This window comes from Stylophora pistillata, chromosome 3, assembly GCF_964205215.1.
Source record: "Stylophora pistillata chromosome 3, jaStyPist1.2, whole genome shotgun sequence".
Classification (NCBI taxonomy): domain Eukaryota; kingdom Metazoa; phylum Cnidaria; class Anthozoa; order Scleractinia; family Pocilloporidae; genus Stylophora; species Stylophora pistillata.
In genome coordinates, this window is record NC_142521.1 from 40,649,334 (window position 1) to 40,668,660 (window position 19,327).

Sequence of the window (19,327 nt, forward strand, 5' to 3'; positions counted from 1 at the left end):
AGAAGGCGAAAAAAGTAAAGGTTTAACCGTCCACTATCCTTAATGAATTTCCGCCAAGCTTCGCATTGTGCATAATGCATTAGCAAGAGAAAATGAGCCAGCATTAAATGATTGCCTCAATACTGAACCACCCCTAACTCCTGACATCCTAGACATTCTGATAAGATTCAGAGTCCAGCCAATTGGACCAGTTGCTGACAGATAACGATAACGAAGACCCAATACGACAATCACTCACAGAAACCGGAAACTACAGGATTGTGTGTAATTTATTTCAATGCCTTATGCGCGTAAACTCAAAAGGCAAAATCGTAAGATTTTCGAACACCAAGGCCACTATCGTGTCGGTGCCCAAGTTTCGAGGCCGATAAACTTTACAAACACTCCGTTGCTGTAACGGAGAAAAGCGAAATGTTTCGCAAACACCTTGAACACATTTGCAAGGGTCAAGGTAAAAAAAAGGCCTCGCGAACTGCTTTAGCACAGGCGTTTGTGAATAAATTTGTTGCCTGAAAGAAAGGGTCTAAAAACAAGTTTCATTACTGCCCCTCTAACACATACGATTCTACAGCAAATGCCATGCAGCCAGAAGAATCGTCTAACAATGCAACACGTTTACAATGAAATTTATCACAATGACCATCCATTCGTCTTATGCCTGCTGCTGCCTTCTGATGCGAAGACATGCAAAGGGTGCAAGAACGACTTTTGTCACAGGCAGAAAATAGTACCATTCGATCTGGTGTACTACTTTCCTCTGCATGGAGATCGGAAAAACAAACAAGCTTTAAACAAGGAGTCAACGCGTTACTTCCACGCTGACCCGAAGTGTAACATGCCACGGTTCCCTTACTTCACTAACAACTATATCGCGATTCCTAGCGAGGTTCGCAACTTACTCCAAGAATCGCACAAAGTTTATTTGGAGAATCTATTCTCGCTCTCAATCTAGTGGCAAATTTCTATGTTCCTTTGTTTCGTGAGATTTAGAGAATAAAACGATATTCAGGTGATCGATTTCGAATCTAGCTTTGTTTTTCAAAATCACTAAGTCTCAGAATGTTTAAATTCATTACATGTACCCTACAGCACACTTTACAGTTTTGCCCAGATGTTCTACATTGTTGTGCGAGTGACGTTCATATTGCAGAAGTTTTGCAAGGTTTTGTTACCGTTGTCAAGGGCTTTTCCGGTCCCTGATCTTATAAATCGCTCGGAGGAGTAGCGTAACACTTTGATTAACACATTGATTTGTAATTTTTTTTTCCGCTAGAAAAGTTTTATTGAAATCAAGCAGTTGAATTGCCATGTTTTATTCAAATAACAGCACATTTTTCCTCACCGGAAGTTTAATTACCGCAAGTAGAGGTTATTGCTATAAAAAAAAAAAACACAAATCTTGTTACTTCATTATATACGACCATGTGCAGTTCATGTCTCTTCTGTTAAATCTCGTTTTAGCTTTCAAGTGGTCCCATTGAAGGCTCCATGGGGCTCTTCTGTTGAAATATTCCCTAATAATTTACAGACGTGCCAAATTTAGAGTTCAAGATTTCCGTAAGGATCTTCGTTTCCATAGCGTGTCTCGTGAACATAATCTTTGTACACAAAGGTAATACCAACCTCTTTTGAACTTGTTTTCGTAATGAATCTTCGTTTTCGTAATGGGTCTTCGTTTTCGTAGGGGGTCTTCGTTTTGGTAATAGGTCTTCGTTTTCGTATGGTCTAAGGCCTTCGTTTTCTGGGTCTTCGTTTTCGCAACTACCAGTACAGACCACGTTAAACCATTGTCGATTTGTTCAGAGAACTTTTTGGTGCATTGTATCGCTGGCGATTTTTACGAGTCAAAGTACAAACAACGATTAAAAATGCTTGGCAATACTACACAAGAAAACGTCCAATAACTTATTTATGATCCAACTGCTTTTTATTTCTGCCAAGTTTTTCTCTTCATTGCTCTTAATGGAAAAGCAAAACGGATAGAGAAGCGTAACGCGCAGCCGATCGGTTGAACAGTTTTTATTACAGAACAAAATAACGAACTGTACAATATCGCAGGATATGTGTGCTCTATTCGCGTGTTATTTGTATTCTACTTTGTGCGGGTGGATAATAATTGACTGGTTACGCTAGATTTTTATTCAATTTTTATTCAAATTCCTTCCACATAAAGTGGAAACTAGTCGTTTCACAATTCACAAAGTCAAGCAGCAACTTTATAACAAGACACTGCACTTGTCATTCAACCATGCTCTACTAGGAAATCGTTGATATAGCTATTCTGCAATCAGGCAAAGTTAATTTCGCAGTTCAGACCTTGTCACTGTATGGGTACTAAATATAGAGTGTATTGGTCACGCTCTTGAACACTTTCCGAGAAAAATTTGTTAACGTCAGAACGCGAACAAAATAGTTCCCTCGTTACGTCACTTGACATGCTGCCAGGATTCTGCTCACACTCGGATGTGTGTTCGTTTCAGGACTTGGTGAATGTCTTCTGTTAGTTTCCCTTTTATTTTCTCTTATTTCCTGTAACTCTTGGTGATTTTGTGTTCTAATTGGTGAATTTGATGTATTTTGATGCAGTGTAAGTCCCGCCCACCCTCCGTAGTGAAATTTATTCGTAATTCTCGGAATTGTAACTAATAAAAGGCTCCAGAATACCGCAAGGTCAGCTTTAATATATTAGCGACAGGGTTGAGTGGAGTTGGCGCCTGAATGTGGAAAATTCAATCCCCCTTGAACATATTTACAGGTGAATAAAGCCTGATAGTTTCGAAAGAAACTGTTTGGGGCTGCGTCGATGAGAGTAACGAAATACTTTGGATATATGAACAAAGTTGAAAGGGCAAATTGGCCACCGTAACGATTACAAAAGCTGACGTTTCGAGCGTTAGCCCTTCGTCGGAGCGAATGTAAATATTTCGCTCCAACGAAGGGCTAACGCTCGAAACGTCAGCTTTTGTAATCGTTACGGTGGCCAATTAACCATTTCAACTTTGTTGATATATCCAATCCATATTTACAGGTGAATCGATTCCTTTTACCATTTGTCCGACAGTGGAAGATGGAATCCAGCCAAGTCTGATCGTTAGTGGGGGATAAATGCAAGTTATTTTCCGAGCTTTCTGCTTTTCTTTGCAGTCCTTGTTCAAAAGATAACGCCGAGATTAATTTCACTGCACCGGTGAGTTAATACCTCGGCCGTTTTAGCAAAATCAGGTAATGTTTAGAGGGATATGTCTGAAATTTATTCACTTTGCTGTATTCTCCTCTCCCTGGGTACAACATCATTAAGCTTTGTTTATTTCTTGCCTTTTCAGTCAAGTTTGCCTTCAGACAAGTATCAGGGCCGAATCTTTGGAACAAAAGCAAGCGAGGGAATCAAATGAATCGATGCAGCGATCATAGATTGACTATCGAACGCTTTGACTTAGGTAAAAACCACATTTATAACATAGCGCGCGTGCTTGCCCCATCTAAGTCCCATTGAGCCGCTATGGACAAAATCTTCCTTACGCACGCCCGTGCATAATCAAGATGACGTGAGCTTTTTTTTTTACCTGGCTGCAGAGTTGCCGTCCTGTTAAGCTGCAGTGCAGTTTCCCTTCTCTTTAAAATATGGAAGAAACTAGCGAAGAACTGCCCAATTTTTCTATCGGCATTGACTTTTTAGGTCCTGATCCAACGAGCTGCAAAACAAAGCCGAAAAAAAAAACTCGCAAGTTGCACGTTTCGCAAATTTGTCGGATCGTTAGTTTTAAAACATTTTATAGTGACACTTGACTTAATTTAGCTTTGATTTTCTTCATCTTTCCCGTTGATATTGAGCCTTTCGATCACAGTTATCGATTGTCTGGATCAAATGAGCTCGCTTAAACCAAAGTATAAAATCTGGCGTGTTTTTCGGCCAGCCAATAGGGACGTTTGTTTACCTTTTTTGTGCGTTGTGAGAGTTTTGCACTCTGTCACAAGAAAAAAAGCTTCTTCCCAGAGATCCTTGTTGTCGCTCTGTTATAAAAGAACGTCTGAATGTTTGGAGAGCCCTCAGAAAGCTAGAATAGCTCTCGGTTGTGCCTCGAGCTACTCTTACGCACTTTTCGTGCTCTCCAAACTTCCTGCGTGCATCCATACTTCGATATACGCACGCTAAACATGAACAAATTCTTAATTGTTCTCAGTTGCGTTTAATTCTTAGTTTCGATGAACTTATTGTGCTAGGCATAGAGGTATAAACCTCTACAACAGCACCGTAACAGAATTATAAAACATCAAACGACAAAATATGACTAGTTATATGAGTAGTTAATTATAACTCTATGCACTGGTAAGTTTAATTTTGAAATTTGTAACAGCAATTTCACGCTCAACTACACTTTGGAATGCGCTTAGATGCTGAAAAATCAATAGTCAGGGAACAGATATCGAACAAGACGAGTTTCATCCAACCATCGCCACACAAAAGGTCTGGCACTTAATTCTGGTATAGTCATTTTGGGAGTACGTGTGTTTACGTTTTCTTTTTTTGTAGGAGGGTTTATTGCCTTTCTTGATCACCAAATTCTTTACTTCGCACGCTTGAGTATTTGCTCTCGGTCTCCTTAACCCAGATGCATGGGGCACTAGTTACACTGTCGCTACCACGAGTCAACAAATCTTCCAGGGCATACATCGCGGCTGCAATGTGCTTACATCCCCCCATCTCGACCACCTTTACACTTACATCTTGCCTGAAGTACACTGCTTCGGTTTGCACCTCTAACCTCAAGAATAAACCAGAGATCGTAGTACTCCTTTCCTTCATCCGTTTTGATTTTCATGAAAGGCCGCACTTTGGTTACATATACATGAACGTCCTCTTCATTCAGCTGAGCAGTTAGTAAACTGGGTTCCACATTACCATCAGCGAATAAGCGATAATCTTCAAATGACTTGTAAGCGGCGGGTCCCTGCTTGTCATCATGAGTGGAGTGGTAAATTAAATAATTATGTCTCACAACCCAAACGGCGGCGACGAGTTGAAGTTGTTCGCGGTCTTCAGGGAAAATGGATTGGGAAGTAGCAAATCATGAATTAGTAAATTATCTGCATCATTGGTTTGACCTTTTCGAAGTTTGGATCCACTGGCAAAACCATTCTTTCGACTGCAGAGGCGATTTCTACCAGCGAAGTTTTCAAATATCCGCTTACGAAACTCCACGTTCCTGCAAATATTTTTTAAGTTGTACCACATTCATGGCGTAAAAGTCGCTCTTTCGCGGTTTGTTTACATAAAAAATCACGTGACACTACAAGTGAATCTAACGCCTAAAAGTGAATTAAAGAGCCACGCTCGACCAGTGTACTTTGCGCATCATTGTTATTGTTTACAATGAAATATATGAAGTTCATATATTTTGAACTGCGGTATGAACTTCATATATTTCATTGTATATTTATCACTTTCACGGGTTTATTACGAATCAACTCAACGGCCTCGAAGGGGGGCCGCATAATGTTATGCAGTGGCAAGAACAGGCCTATGGGAAATGATGTATAGGAAAATTAAAATGCACCAGCATTTTTGGGTGTGAAAAAGTAGAAAAATGCAGTCAACCTTTCTCTTTCATAGAATTTTCACTCGAATTGGTTCCAGCGGGCTAATCGAGGAGACAAAGACTCTATGGGCAAGATCGGAGTGCATTAAGATTCCCAGACTTGATACCCTTTAAGAGTATTTACCTATTTTTTCTGTATAATGTATGAATGAAACAAGAGATCAAGCACATGTAAATGACATTTACCCTGTCTCGTTCTCAGAAGCTACGCTGATAGCTCGTAGAGAAACGATAACCCTAGGAACGGAAATGAAATTCGCTTCGTGTCTCATGGGATTTTTTTACTTTAGCAAAATCATTTCATTTTCATAAATATGCGGGATAAGAATACACTTGACTTGAATTATTGAACTCTTCGTCAATTCCAACATCGTTACCACGTATCGTGTGGGAAGACAGAGAGCCTACAAGTTGTCCCACCTCGCCTCCTTTAATGCGCTTCACTTCATACAAGTAGACCGTACACAAGTAATGACGTTGCTCGCTATGTCATATATTACTTATGCTTAGTAACGGCAGTCTCCATCAATATAACTGTGCTGTTCCGTTTTAGACTGATTATTATATGGGGAACATGTCAATGTTTTGAGCAGCGATGTCCGATCAAGGTACAGATATTTCCACTTTGTATAAAGGTTGATTTTAGGGAACTCTGTATCATAATTACTATAAAAGAAAGACCATCGCGGCTGTGAAAACAAAAAAACTTGTTTATGCAAGGAAAGCTGAATTGTTTCAGGAAGTCTTTGTTATAAGACCAATATCTTTTATTGGTCTTTGTAAGAGTTATTAGAGTTAAATCCATCTTAAGTGTATACTTTACTTTAAGTGTATACTTTACTTTAAGTGGTTTTTCATTTTTCAACAACCTATATGTCGTGAAACAATTATCGACAAGAAGTCCAAGGTCTACGAAATTACTCTAAACTCGTCATTTAGGATCAAAACGATTGACTATCACGTAGCTGTATTTATTGTGAAATGCTCATCATTCGTATGAAAAGACGTGACAAATATTTATCAAACTTGAGAAAGCATTCATTACGAACTTGTTTGCGATAGGCGAATTCGCTTACCAAATTATAACATATGTAATTGCAGGTGAAGTCTTTCGCGATGATACTCTCCCGGTCGTGGTAAATTTCTCACTTAACGAGCTCCAAGATAACCATGACGGTGTTTACTCTTGGCGAGCTCCATCTGGTATGACTGAGTCTTATTTTGTTGACTTCTTAACCGAAGTCGTAAATGAAATCGTCTTCACTGAAGTCTCCAAGAAGGAAACGGGCCGATTTCTTGATCTCCTCTTTCCCACTCCGGCATTACTTCCAATGTTACAAAAACTGAATCAAACACGCATAAAATTGTTGAAAAGAAATGACGAGGACACCACATCTATATTACGCGAAAGCCTCGCTGGCTTCGAACGCATCACTGTTCCTTACCCATCCCATGGAAACATCGTAAGCGTCGAACTGGAAATGAACAACGAAACAGATCCTACCGGGGAGATGCGAAGAAAAATCAACCAAATTCTTCGGAGTGAAGCAATCTCTTATGGAAATAGTGATGAAGAAGATGAGAAGGAGGAAAGCCAAGATATTTATCTGGGAGAAATGTACTCTTCAGATGAAGATGAAGAAGTTGAGCGGGAAGTTCAAGCAAGTCCAGACAAGCCTTGCTATTTTCCTTCCCAAATAGAAATGGCAGCGATTTTAAAGGAACGGATCGAAGCCATTATGTCCCATTACCACAACATTTCAAGACTAAAGGAGTTTTTCAACGATATTGAGTTCGTAGTGTACACAGCCCGGTACAGAATGCTAAGCGATCAGACAGAGAAGAGGATTTGCCATCCTGACGCTGGCGTACTTTCAAAAGAAGAACTCGAATTACGAAAATGTGACCGAGAGGGAAAGAAACGGATGTTCATGTACGTTCGCAGCGCAGAGAGGAATACTCATTTTGAAGTTCTGAAACGAGATGTTCAGGATAAACCCCAAACACTCTTTGTCATTGTAGCAGACGAATGCCACTGGGGAATAACCAAAGACAAAGAGAGGAAACCCTCTGCCCACAATCTTTTCATCAATGAATGGTGCAAAGAGAACCAACACCAAAATGTTATTGTTCTACAAATCTCAGCGACACCCTATAACCTCCTGACACAGAACTCTCGTCTTCCTCTAGTTCCGTGCGTCATTCTCAAGGACGATGTCTCCCCAACCAAACGAGCGGGCGATCTCGTAAAAAATAACAAGTGCACAATATCGCAGGATTTTGCGCTCTATTCGCTTGTTATTTGTATTCTACTTTGTGTGGGTGGATAATAATTGACTGGTTGCGCTTGATTTCACTCGTTTTCCTAAAAAAAGATTTATTCAAATTCCTTCCGCATAAAGTGGAAACCAGTCGTTTCACAATCAGGGGCCGCGGAGGGGCAGGGGCTGGTAGGGCCGCGACCCCACCACTTTTTTGCGGCCCCCGTCCCCACTTTTTGCGCTAAAAAGAAAAATAATTACTATGATTTTATTCCTTTTTTCGATTTTTAGTGTGAAAAAATTATTTTCAATTGTCAGCCCTCCCACTTTACACCTTGCTCCGCGGTCCCTGACAATTCACAAAGTCAAGCAGCAACTTTAGAACAAGACAATGCAAATGTCTTTCAACCATGCTCTACAAGGAAATGTTGATATAATCATAGTTAGTAGAGGGGACTGGTTATGAAACCCGGTAAACATCAAAGGGTTAAACAATAGCGCGGTCGGTGATGTTGAACAGACCCGTCACGTGACTCTGACCGTGCACAAGTTCATTCAAGATGGCGGAAGGTGTAGACGATCTGATTGTGTAGGGAGAAGATTTTGAAGCGATCTTGGGTATTTTGGAAGACGATGACGAAGTAGAAGAACAATTTTCCGTCGCAGTTAGAAATGTAAGTTCAAAAAGTTGCCATTTCGAGATGTGATTTCGCACTACTGAGCTTAAATTTGCCACAGATGGGCTACTCGACGCGTGTACAAACGAAATTCAACAAACGCTGGTGTAAAAACCATGCTTTTATATTGCCGTTTCTTCGAAGCCAATCTTCTTTAGGGCTCCTGCCAAAACAATAAATACTTATAAAAAGCTTCTAAAGAGCTCAAATCTCCGGAATGTAGTGATTTCTCGAAATTATTTTAAGTGGTAAACCTTGTAATTGATGGAGCTTCGCGGCTTCACGATACTCTCTTGATCGAAAAAAGTGGCCACCGAATTTTTATTTTTTAACTCTTAAGTAGTTTATTTATTTTACGATGGTAATTTTTGTAATATCTTTGTAGGCTCAGCGTCAAGAAATTGTTTGTCATGACTGCGGAAAGAAATACAAAACAAGAGGAGGTTGTGACAGACACAGGGCTACAAAAGACAACAATCAACAGGAAGGATTGGAGCAGGTGCAACAGTTAAGCCTGAGTGTTCTTGCAGAAATAATTGACCGTGCTGTCTGCAGTGTTAAGGAAAGGAAAGTTTTTTCAGAAAATTTAAGGAAGGAGCTCAGCAATTACTCATACCAACAGCTACAAGAAGACAGCAAAGAATTCTCTGCTATAAAAGCAATCTATGAAGGATATATAAGAAATGGAGCTGCAGAAAAGTTTTATGGCAAATGTTATGCAACAGTTGCCATAAAGTCAACCCAATTCATCAGTGGACTTTCCAGGAATGCAGCAACACTACTTGCAACCAAAGTTGCTGACTGTTTGCTGACATACTCTAAGCAACAAAAACACTCTACTGAAAGCAGTCATAATATAAAAACTGTGTTGTCAGATAAGGAGAAAGCTGGGATGCAATATCTTGGAGGTTATGTTCTGCACAATTTACACAAAAAACATGGATGAACTAACTCAGTGAGAGCCAACAAGTTATGGCAATACTGAAAGCTGTGAAACTGGAGAGCATAACTGACTCTGGCCAGAAACTTGTTTCAGCTTTGAATCGTGGGGGACTTTGGTCAATTACTCAGCCTGCACAGCAAATATTTTTAAAAACAGAATGTCATTTTAGGCAATTCACATCAAAGCCTGATTTGCAAAGATTGGATATTTCTGGCATCACTAACAAAGCAACCAGTGATAGTGACATCCTTGCTAACTACAATTTGATGATATCAGATGCAGAACTTGAACCGGACAGTCGTGTTTGTAAGGATGTCTTGCGTGGCATTTAATCTGTATGTACATGTACGTTTGTTCTCTTTTGCCAAGGATGTCATTCAGCATTACAAGATCAAAGCAACCCAAACCAAAGCAAGGGCTTTACGCAAGAAAATTAGTGGAAGTTGTCAAGGTGATGACCAACAAAGGCAGGAATGAGACTGTTAATTCACATTTCTGATTTCTTAATTAGTAGCTTATGATCAGTACCACCATTTGCAGTGAGGAAAATAAATGTATTGTAAACTCTGATTTTTTTTAAACTTTGATTCAGGTTTGTTAAAACAATGAAATTCATTCAAGTTACCAGTGAGATAGATTATAAGAACTTGGGAATGGATTGTTAATAAATCATACTTCTTGTTTTATATGCTCCTAATAAAATCAAACTTTTATACTCTTTTGAAACAACTATTTCTACTTTCCTGAAACCCTAAAGTGTGTCAGCCAAGAGTATTTTATCAGTAGACACTAGTTGATGACCAATTAACTAAAAAGGGCCAATTAATTATTTTTCATGAAAGGGACTTTATTTAGACACAGTCCTTTTGTTGTCACTAAAACTCCCTACCCCTGTGACTGCATTAAAAAGTCAAATGAAATATAGATGGCTACAATTTTGCCATGACAACAAATTTAAAGGAAAATTGCTTTCTGTCATTGTTAGGTGAACATGCAATAAAAAATCTTCATCAAATGACATGAGATAATTGAGATAGTATTCTATAATACAAAATGTACACTGGATGCTATGTGATTAATCTCCTCAATTATGAATTGACTTAATTGATTACAGTTTCAGTTTTTTTCTACATGCTTTTATGGTCTTTCTTGAGAAAAGCAGGTACTCCAAACATTGTGGGCATGCACCTTCCCCGACTTCTTTTTCGCACGTTAGATGGCAGTCCTCTGACCTCCAGGAACCTTTGTTGGGAAATTGCTCACCCCGCTAACATGCCTGAAGTGGGTCTTCATTTTATGGAAATTACATGATGAAACAACTGGCTTGTTAATTCACTGGCTTCCACTCCACAGCAAAGTTTATAGCACTCTAGCTCTCTTACAATTTCACATACTGAAATGTTTCTGACTGAACTATGGTGAGTAAAACAGATGGGATGACCAAAAGCTTTCACAGTGTGTGCAAGACTGTCATCGATCATTATTTCTACTTCTTGGAGAAGGAAAGGTTCTATAATCTTTTTCAGAATAAGTCTGTCTGACATTGTTTTCAAGTTCCACCCTTTCAGGGTTTTCAAGCCAGTGATTCGCTGGCACAATTCACCAAACGACTTGTAACATGCCTTGGGTTGTTGATCGTGCTCCTCGACAACCGATCGAGCAGGTCTTGGCGTAGGCCTTGCAGACTCGTGACTTTTTCTTGGCATGTTTAATGCAGGGATGGCGCCGAATCGTGGTTTCTCCTTCGTCATTTTCGCCGTTTGAACTGCATTTGAAAATATAGTAAAACACAAATAAGAAAGATGAAAATTAACCTTCAAGAAAATTTCACAGAGATCGTAAATAAACAAAACCATATGGAAAGCGAGAGGATGTCTTCAATTTCTACTGTAAGCTTATATCGCAGCCGTACTTACATATTTCAAAATCTTCTACGTCGAAGTGTTTTTCACAGGTAAACACCTTGTCGTTTCGATCCTTTTTCGAAATTCATGGTCGATCTCACGCGTCTTTTTGATATCACTCTACCAATCATCCTGCAATTTCTTGTGTGCCTCGTCCTTCGCTGTGGGCAACTTCCAAATACCGATTCTTATCGTTCTTCTACAACTCCCACAGCCAAACACAGCGCAGTTATTTCCAGGCATGACGACTAATGAGTAGTGCAGCTATAACACTCATCGAATCGAGATTAATCTAAGCTAAAAATCCGGCGAAATACAGCGTAAGTCTCCGCACATTCACGTCATTCCGATCGCCATGTTGATTTTCCTTGTGCACGGTCATGATCACGTGACCAAGGGAAACCATAACAAAGACATCGGCCTTTGATGTTTACCGGGTTTCATAACCAGTTCCCTCTACTTACTTAACCTGAAGATTTTAGGACCTAAAAAAGCATCAGCATCATCTCCTATAGTGGCCTAATAGAATGTTTACGTAACAAAGTGGAATTGAGTTCTGAAGTTTGTAGGTTGATTGTCTTTTCCAAGGCAAGTGATGTGAAATTAGCTCTAGGGAAGTTATGAATATTTTTGGCATTTTGTGTACCAGTACACAAAGACAGAACTTTCCAGAAGGGCCAAAACATTCGGGAAATGATGAAATCTACACTAGAAGCCATTGGGAGCTTGATTTGGTTTGAATGTGACTAATTTTTGACAATACATATATGTAAAGTAACACAATGCTGAGTGTAGGTTTCTATTGTCCATTAGGGCACAAAATTCTATTTTCAGTTGGTTGAGGGCAAAATGTTTACTCTAATTATTGTATTTGGGTTTTGTGGGACAGTATTGTCAACAAAGAACACAGAAAAATTTAGTTGAGGTGGGTGGATATGGGGTTGCAAATGGAAGAACCTAGGGGAAAAAAATAGGCACATAACAAGATTAGAACACAACCAGTACTTTAATGAATCATGTTAGGTAGTACTCTGAAATAACATTACATTAAAACTACTAATAATTTTTAACCCAATGAGATTCACAATTTGACCTGGAGGTTTTATTTAACAGAAAGTTCAGTAGAGATAGGCGTCACCATAATAGATTTCAGGAACAGTAATCAGAGACATTACTTAAACACAACTGAGTTCAATGTACAGGCAAGTGCATGATGATATCATATGATTTAAAGTACCAGAATCTTTCTAGTTTTCTTATTATTGATATTGTTATTTTATGCCAGTGTGTTTCCCAAATTCAAGCTATGTGGAGACAGGAAATGAAAAGGTGAACTTGACATCATCATGTAAACGGTCAACTTGACATGCTATCAAAATTTGTCCTTCAGCTGAAATCTTACTCAGGAATACAATTTTGTCAGTTTCTGTCAATATACCTGGAAAATTCAAGCTTTTGTTATTTTGGTCAGCTGCTATGTGTATCAATGAGCACAACCTACTTCGTGTAAATCTGATTGGTTTCTAGTGTGATCTATTGTTGCTGAGCCTACCAGTGGTTTATAGTTGTACTTGAGTAATTACTTCTGCACAAGTGATACATGGAAAAGACACCCAGCTGTTTTCAGCCAATCAAGAGTGTAATTTTTCATGTATATCAGTATTGTGATGAATTAACCAAAACCAAGCAAGAAACTGAATAGGAGTTGTAGTCTACCAAATAAAGGCCTAATACATATGTATTGCTACCAAGTTTAAATATCAATGTTCATCGAACCATTATGAAAAGAAGTTAGAAGACTACCAAGCTCACAGGAAGTCAAGAAATGTTAAGGTCTGAATAATTCTGGACATTACTTGGAAAACATAATGATAGTCACATTTCATTTGTAACATTAAACTACTAGGCTCCTAGAAGCAATGGAATATAAGCATTGTAGAAAATCATTTGTGAAAACCAAAACATCACATCATTCTACGTTTTGTGTTATCCGAAAACTCGTTTCAATACTGGCAAGTAAAATACGTTTAAACAGAACATCATAAGCATTAAACTCCAACAATGATTCTTAAATCGTGATAAGATATCCGACAAGAATTCCGTATAATCCCATACTTGATTATGCATTCAATTCTTGATTATGCATTAAATTCAGGCAAAACAACAGAGTTCCTTTGGGACTACGGCTTTGTTTTTGATTGGTATGGGGGTATACGGAAATCTTTCCAGATATCCTTTGTTTTAGCGAAATTGTCATAAAAGCCAGTCCTTGGCCGGTATTGTACAGTCGAGACTCCCTTACTTACTTTAAATTTGTCGTTTTAAAATATATATGCCTCCGTGAATTCTCAACAGTGCAAGGAGAATGCAACCACAATACAACTTATTTCACCTTAATGCACTTCCAGGCGTATCCAGAAATCTGGGTCATTTAGAGCCCGCGCACATCAGCGGTAATCTTACAGAAAAAAATGGCGGCCGTAGGCTCCAAGAGAAAGCATTCGATCATAAATTACAAGGATTTGAATGAAATATCGTGTGTTGTTTTGTATGACACTGCCAGAAAAAGTAAAGGGAAGTTTTATGAAGTGGATAGGCTCTTTGAGAAGAGGAAAGTTGGCCATGTGAGTGTCGTGACTGCGAGTTGCGTTACGCAAGTTTCTGTTTTCCGGTGATGACAGCTAGACGTCAAATTCGCCCGTTTTGAACTTTGAGTCCTTTGATATATGAGACGAGTAGTGGGAGTGTGAGAGAGTAGGAGAATTGTGACAGCTAGGCTGAGTGCTGGGCCATTAAAACTGTTAAAATCAAGAAATTGTGAGTTTCTTTGTCGACGAAAACCGATTCCCGACAAGTACATGTCAGAACGAAATGTTTTTTCGATTTATTTGATTTTATTTTTTTGGGATGATCGTGAGATATGTTTGTTCTTTCATTGTGAGAAAGAGGAGTATCTTGTGAAATGGAAAGGTTGGCCACTGCAAGCCTGCAGTTGGGAGCCAGAAGATCACCTCACACCACCCTTATTACGGTGAATGTTTGCCTTATATAACTGATTGAGTTACTCAATGTCCTTCTTCTCGTCTTTTCTTTCCCTTTTTTCACTGAGTTTACCATGTATAACCGTTGATGTAATACAGTAATAAATGCAGTTTTACCATCCACAAGCTTGTAGTTTTATTTTATTTCAAAATTCAGAACTTATGAAAAGCCTGTCAAGCCGGATAGCTACCGGTTAGAGGTGGCTGGAAGAAACTTCTACCATGCCATGCTAAGAGGTTTGAAAGGGAAGTCTTCCGCCCCTGTAGATGTACAAATTGACTTTGATGTGCAGAGGTATCTATGGAGAGATAGAGGGGTTGTATCTGAACACCCTGGATACAAACTTTACAATAAAGAAGACTTCTTCCGTTTTACCACCCTTCCTGAGAGCTGGTGGTATTACCTTGATCTCCATGGACAGGGTAAATCTGTGGATTTCCCTTTGAAAATGAAACCCCTTTTAAGCTGGACTCCGGTTTAATACACTAAAGATAATGGAATGCTGAAGCAGGCACCACAAGCACCAGTTGAAAAAGTGATAATACACTTTTGCAAGAAAGCATGCAATATTACAAAATTGTGAAGCTAGTTAATTACAGAATGCAGGTCCACTGTTTTGTTCATCATCAATGCCTCTCCAATTGGCCCAGTTCCAATGAGAGATTGGACATTTCCAAGAGCTTCAATTAGAATTAGTGTATTGGCATCAACTTTAAAATCCTATCATCAAAAATCAATCATTTGTATTGTCAGAAATAGCTTCCCTGAGAATTTCCCTTAGCTTGTCTTCTCTCCTACATTTGGTAGCAATTCCCATTTCTTTGAGTTTGGTTTTTAGCTCAGGGATGGTCATTGTGTCCACATCACCCTCAGTAATTGGTGGTTCATCATCTTGTGTTGAGGCAACACACAGTTGTGGTCTCTTTCTTCTTTGCTCAAAGATGTCAGCTTCCCAGTACTCATCTTTTTTTTTGGTATACTGATGTGGTTGCCTTTCAACATCTTGAAGATGTTCAATTCTTTTCAGGGCTAGAATTGCCTCTTTGCATGCATCATGCTTGTTGCATTTCTTGTGATATATGGAGCATACAGTATCATTAATTTTTTCAACTCCTTGGCCTGTGAATGATTTAAAAGGGGTCTCGTCTCTGATGAATCGGGGTAGGTAGTAGGCCAATATATGAAAGTATGGGGTGACAGAAGCATTTTCATATCCAATGACCTCTCCACCAAGTGATAGATACAATTTTATCCACTCTGTTGCCTGTTTAGAATTAAGTAACAACAAATTAGTTTTTGTACAAACCTAGGAATTGTACCATTAATTAAATCCATAACCATCTTAGCAATTACTTGAAAGGAGTTAAAATGAGAAGAAAATTCAACTTACATCCTTAAAGAAGGAATCTATGCGATTTTGACTTGGCTTCCAAGCTGATAATGTTTGCTATACGTTGTCAAAGCCCTATAAAAATATAAGGATTGCCAAAGTTTTTAGTTTGTAATTTATTAACATACATCATTCTCTATAATCGAAAGCACAAATGTATGCAATTTATCATGTGTTTGAAGATAAGAGACAAGCTAAGGTTCTTCAGTATGATGCCACTGTGTCAGACCAGAGAAAATGTAACTGCTATTAGCTGAAAAACAAACAAAAAAAAAACACCTTCCATATTTTGGTGATTGAATCACAGTGTTCTGGATCAAGGATCTGTGGGAACTTCTCGGGAAGGCTTCGGAGCACTCTTTTCTTCTCATTCCCAACCATGGCTTGTCCAATCGTACAAGCCACTTGGCGTTCCATCAGCATTACGCTTCTCCCATACACTAAAGCTCACCCCACAACTGTTAATCGCCTCTATGGTTTTTTGCATGGTTTTGTGTTTTCTGGCCGATGGTACCTTGTTAAGGTTGTCTTTCTTGTCTTTCTCAATTGCATTGTTGAGAATGTTCTTCTCCAATCTATCTGTAAACAGACAGAAAAATACCTCTTCGTTTTCAGTTTTTAAAGTATTTTTAAAACATTCAAGCCAAAAGTTCTGTTTCCTTAGAGTGCAGCAAGGACTTACTCTTATCCCCAGATTGTTATTCGTGAGCCAGGGAAAATCTGGGGACAAGTTTAAAAAAGACTACATCCCAGGAACTTTAACATACACGTTGATTCTATATGGATGAAGTACCTGTAACTCGAAGCAGTAAGTGAAGCTCGTCTACCCTTACGTTCTCAATTGGAATTTTTAGCAGAGCAGATCTAATGCATCCATAGTTGTTATTTGATTTATTGGCGAGATCTTTGTTTTCAGCCAGCGTTCTCCTATTCCCATCCATTCAGTAATAGTTTTCTGGCTTAGTTGTGTCCCATCTGTTGAAATAAACATAATTTGTTATTTTAAAATTTTGTTCAGTTTCAATAAGAAGTGAATATTTCGTCATTAAGACACATCTATTGTATAAGAAAGGAAAGCAGGTTCTATGATTATAGCTAATTGTAAGTTTTTGTTTTTACCGGGCATCCTTGTGTATTTTGCAGTATATGCAGGCATAGTCAGCACATGCACTGTTCATCCCAAGAACTAGAAGAAGGAACTCAGCAATATAATTCATAACTGATTAACACTTGATAATTTGTAAATTACAGTACTGCAGTCACTTGAATATGTGCTGCATTTAGTGCTTATTAAATCTGTAGTTGTGGTAAGTGCTTATTCAGGAGCAGTGTTTATTTTAAGAATGCACTTTTAATACTTGAATGAATACAATACTGTGTGCAGCCCAGGCATGACATCATGTAATTTCCTTGGTTGCATAAGCAATTTAGATTAGTTTTCTTTGCCACTTGAATCTCATCAATTTTAAAAATTTTGTTAAAGGGGTGCAACATATACTGTTAAGTCCATATAACATGTTGGAGTGTTTGGGGTGCTTATTTCAATGTATGGCAAGATTTCCATAATTATATAAATTATGTTTTCCCTTACCTTGTAATCAACAGACAAATAGAAGTCCAAAGGTACCTTGTGACCATCCACCTCAATTTTTTTTTCATTAACCAGCTCATTAATTTCAGCAAACAGATCTTTGCAGGAAGCTTTCAGAGTATCATAATCCTCACTTCCAGAAACAATTCCAACTGTGTGATTTCCTGTTAAAATGCATATAGTTTTACATGATTTGTAAAAACATTTATGCTTACTGAAAGTTCCATAGCAGCAGTTACCTTGCACAGCTTCATTGCAAATAAATGACTTAGCTTTATGGATTCTGTGCCTAATAAAGTATCTATCTATCTAATGTATCTATCCATCTACCTTTGCAGGACATTACTTTCTCTCCATCAGATAGCAAGGCAAATGAGATAACAATGAAATTTGTTATCCTTGACATTTTAGCACCATCACCAGATATCTTGACTTGTTGTTTTCTAAGGTCACCATTTTCTCACCAGAAAAGTGGGCGATGTTAGAATTTGCCAAGAGTTACAATTTTGCAGATAATTATGTTTTTGAAGCAAAATGAGAGTTTGTGTGGGAGGGGGGGGGGGAAGAAAGACTTGTTATGTGACACTATGCAACATTCATAACTAGTGTTACCAAAGGTAAGTTCCACCAGTCTTACTGTTGACAAACCTAAGTCTAGGTACCATGCTTAGGTGTTATAGCAGAGCTGCTGAAGCTATAGCAGGACATACAGAGAGGGGTGGGGATAACAATTGGCTAGGCTCCCTTTTTAGGAATTGCTTTTGCAAGATTATTTATTTAAACTATATATACCTTCTTTTTAATTTGCACTTGAAGCCCTTCTTTGAAGCTCATTTGGGCTCCTGCATTTTTTCCTGGTGTCTTTGATATGTGAAAAATCTTGTTCAAGTCACCTCTGCATTGTTTGATCAAATAGCTTCTTGGGGCATCATCTACAATCATTGATACTTCATGGTAAGCTGCATCCCCAACACAAAACTTGTCCATGATGTAAAGAAGGGAGTGCACGTTGTCTTGACCTTCCTGTGATAGATCATGAAATGATGTTCCGTTGTCTTTTCCGTAGCCAAGTTCAGGGGCTTTCCCATCCTTATCTTTGACTTTGACAGATTCAAGTGTTAAGCCAAATGACTCCAAGAACCACAGGGCCATCGAAGCCCTGGTTTTTACTTCTTTTATCTTTCGGTTCCCTTGGCGTTTACCAACCTCGTGTACAGGTCGGCCATGGTTTCTGAAGTTTCCACTGCAGTTAGTGCATATCATAACGTCCTCGAGGAAATCGAGGTATTCATAGCTGTTTGTTCTCTTCAACTGCCTTCTCTGATTCATTCTCTAGGTCCTGCATTCTAACCTCAGCACTCTGAAGTTCTTCTAAGAGTTCCTCGCATCGTTTTTCAAGCCCTTGAATTTCCGCTTCCAGATGCTCTTTCTCTTCCTCGCATTTTGCTGCTCTATTTTTTATCACACTGTTGCCATGCTCAAGCTCATGGTGGTACACCTTAATTGACCTTTCCTTCTCAAGAAAATTGGCCCTTGTGGTTCCGCGTAACCCCTTCCCCTGGCCATATACTTTCGTAGCTACGGCTCTTAGGCAATTTTCCACTCTTTCTGCTTCAGGTTTAATGGAAAAAGGTAAGTGTACAGTGCTCAGATGGAGAAGATCGATGAACGATGCGTCTGCAAATGCATTCTTCAGGTCGCGCCACTTGAGCAATAACTTGCGGGATATTTTTAATAACAAAAATGAACCAGCTGCCCTTTGTTCGAATATATAGTGTATAGGTGATGACTCTTTTAAATTTTGAAGTTTTGTTTGCAGTTCTTCTTTCCACGACCGATTGTCAGACATTGTAGTTTTGCATATATATTTTTCGCAGATAAATATTTAAAAAGTCCGCGGGAATGGCACTAGCCGCTGGCCG

At 38.8% G+C, this 19,327-nt stretch overlaps 1 protein-coding gene, 1 long non-coding RNA gene, 1 other non-coding gene and 3 pseudogenes across 5 annotated transcripts; 2 read left to right on the forward strand and 4 right to left on the reverse strand.

Moving 5' to 3' along the window:
• The first annotated feature begins 2,670 nt into the window (after positions 1-2,670).
• On the forward strand, positions 2,671-8,097 carry LOC111318966 (uncharacterized). 2 transcript variants are annotated; one of them, XM_088753622.1, is made up of 5 exons: positions 2,671-2,755; positions 3,029-3,187; positions 3,324-3,437; positions 6,151-6,205; positions 6,699-8,097. In XM_088753622.1, the coding sequence occupies exons 4-5, from the start codon at positions 6,193-6,195 to the stop codon at positions 7,925-7,927; spliced, it is 1,242 nt and encodes a 413-aa protein (XP_088609748.1). In that variant the 5' UTR covers positions 2,671-2,755; positions 3,029-3,187; positions 3,324-3,437; positions 6,151-6,192; the 3' UTR covers positions 7,928-8,097. The 2 variants fall into 2 exon arrangements, with proteins under 2 accessions (XP_088609748.1, XP_088609747.1); XM_088753621.1 differs by having other exon boundaries at positions 2,696-3,222.
• On the reverse strand, positions 4,189-5,561 carry LOC148736108 (uncharacterized; annotated as a pseudogene).
• Positions 8,098-8,291: 194 nt separating the features above from the next.
• LOC148736109 (uncharacterized) lies at positions 8,292-10,196 on the forward strand (annotated as a pseudogene). The gene is made up of 2 exons (XR_015998829.1): positions 8,292-8,532; positions 8,921-10,196. The product of XR_015998829.1 is annotated as an uncharacterized LOC148736109 (transcript).
• LOC111338456 (uncharacterized) lies at positions 10,012-11,837 on the reverse strand. The gene is made up of 2 exons (XR_015998832.1): positions 11,395-11,837; positions 10,012-11,243 (listed from the first exon to the last, which is right to left on the reverse strand). It is a non-coding gene; the product is annotated as an uncharacterized LOC111338456 (long non-coding RNA).
• A 3,981-nt stretch (positions 11,838-15,818) lies between these two features.
• On the reverse strand, positions 15,819-17,884 carry LOC111332079 (uncharacterized). Its single transcript, XR_015998831.1, has 6 exons — positions 17,736-17,884; positions 17,406-17,569; positions 16,934-17,013; positions 16,608-16,789; positions 16,094-16,393; positions 15,819-15,889 (listed from the first exon to the last, which is right to left on the reverse strand). It is a non-coding gene; the product is annotated as an uncharacterized LOC111332079 (transcript).
• Positions 17,885-17,963: 79 nt separating this feature from the next.
• LOC148736110 (uncharacterized) lies at positions 17,964-19,269 on the reverse strand (annotated as a pseudogene).
• Between the last annotated feature and the right edge of the window lie 58 nt (positions 19,270-19,327).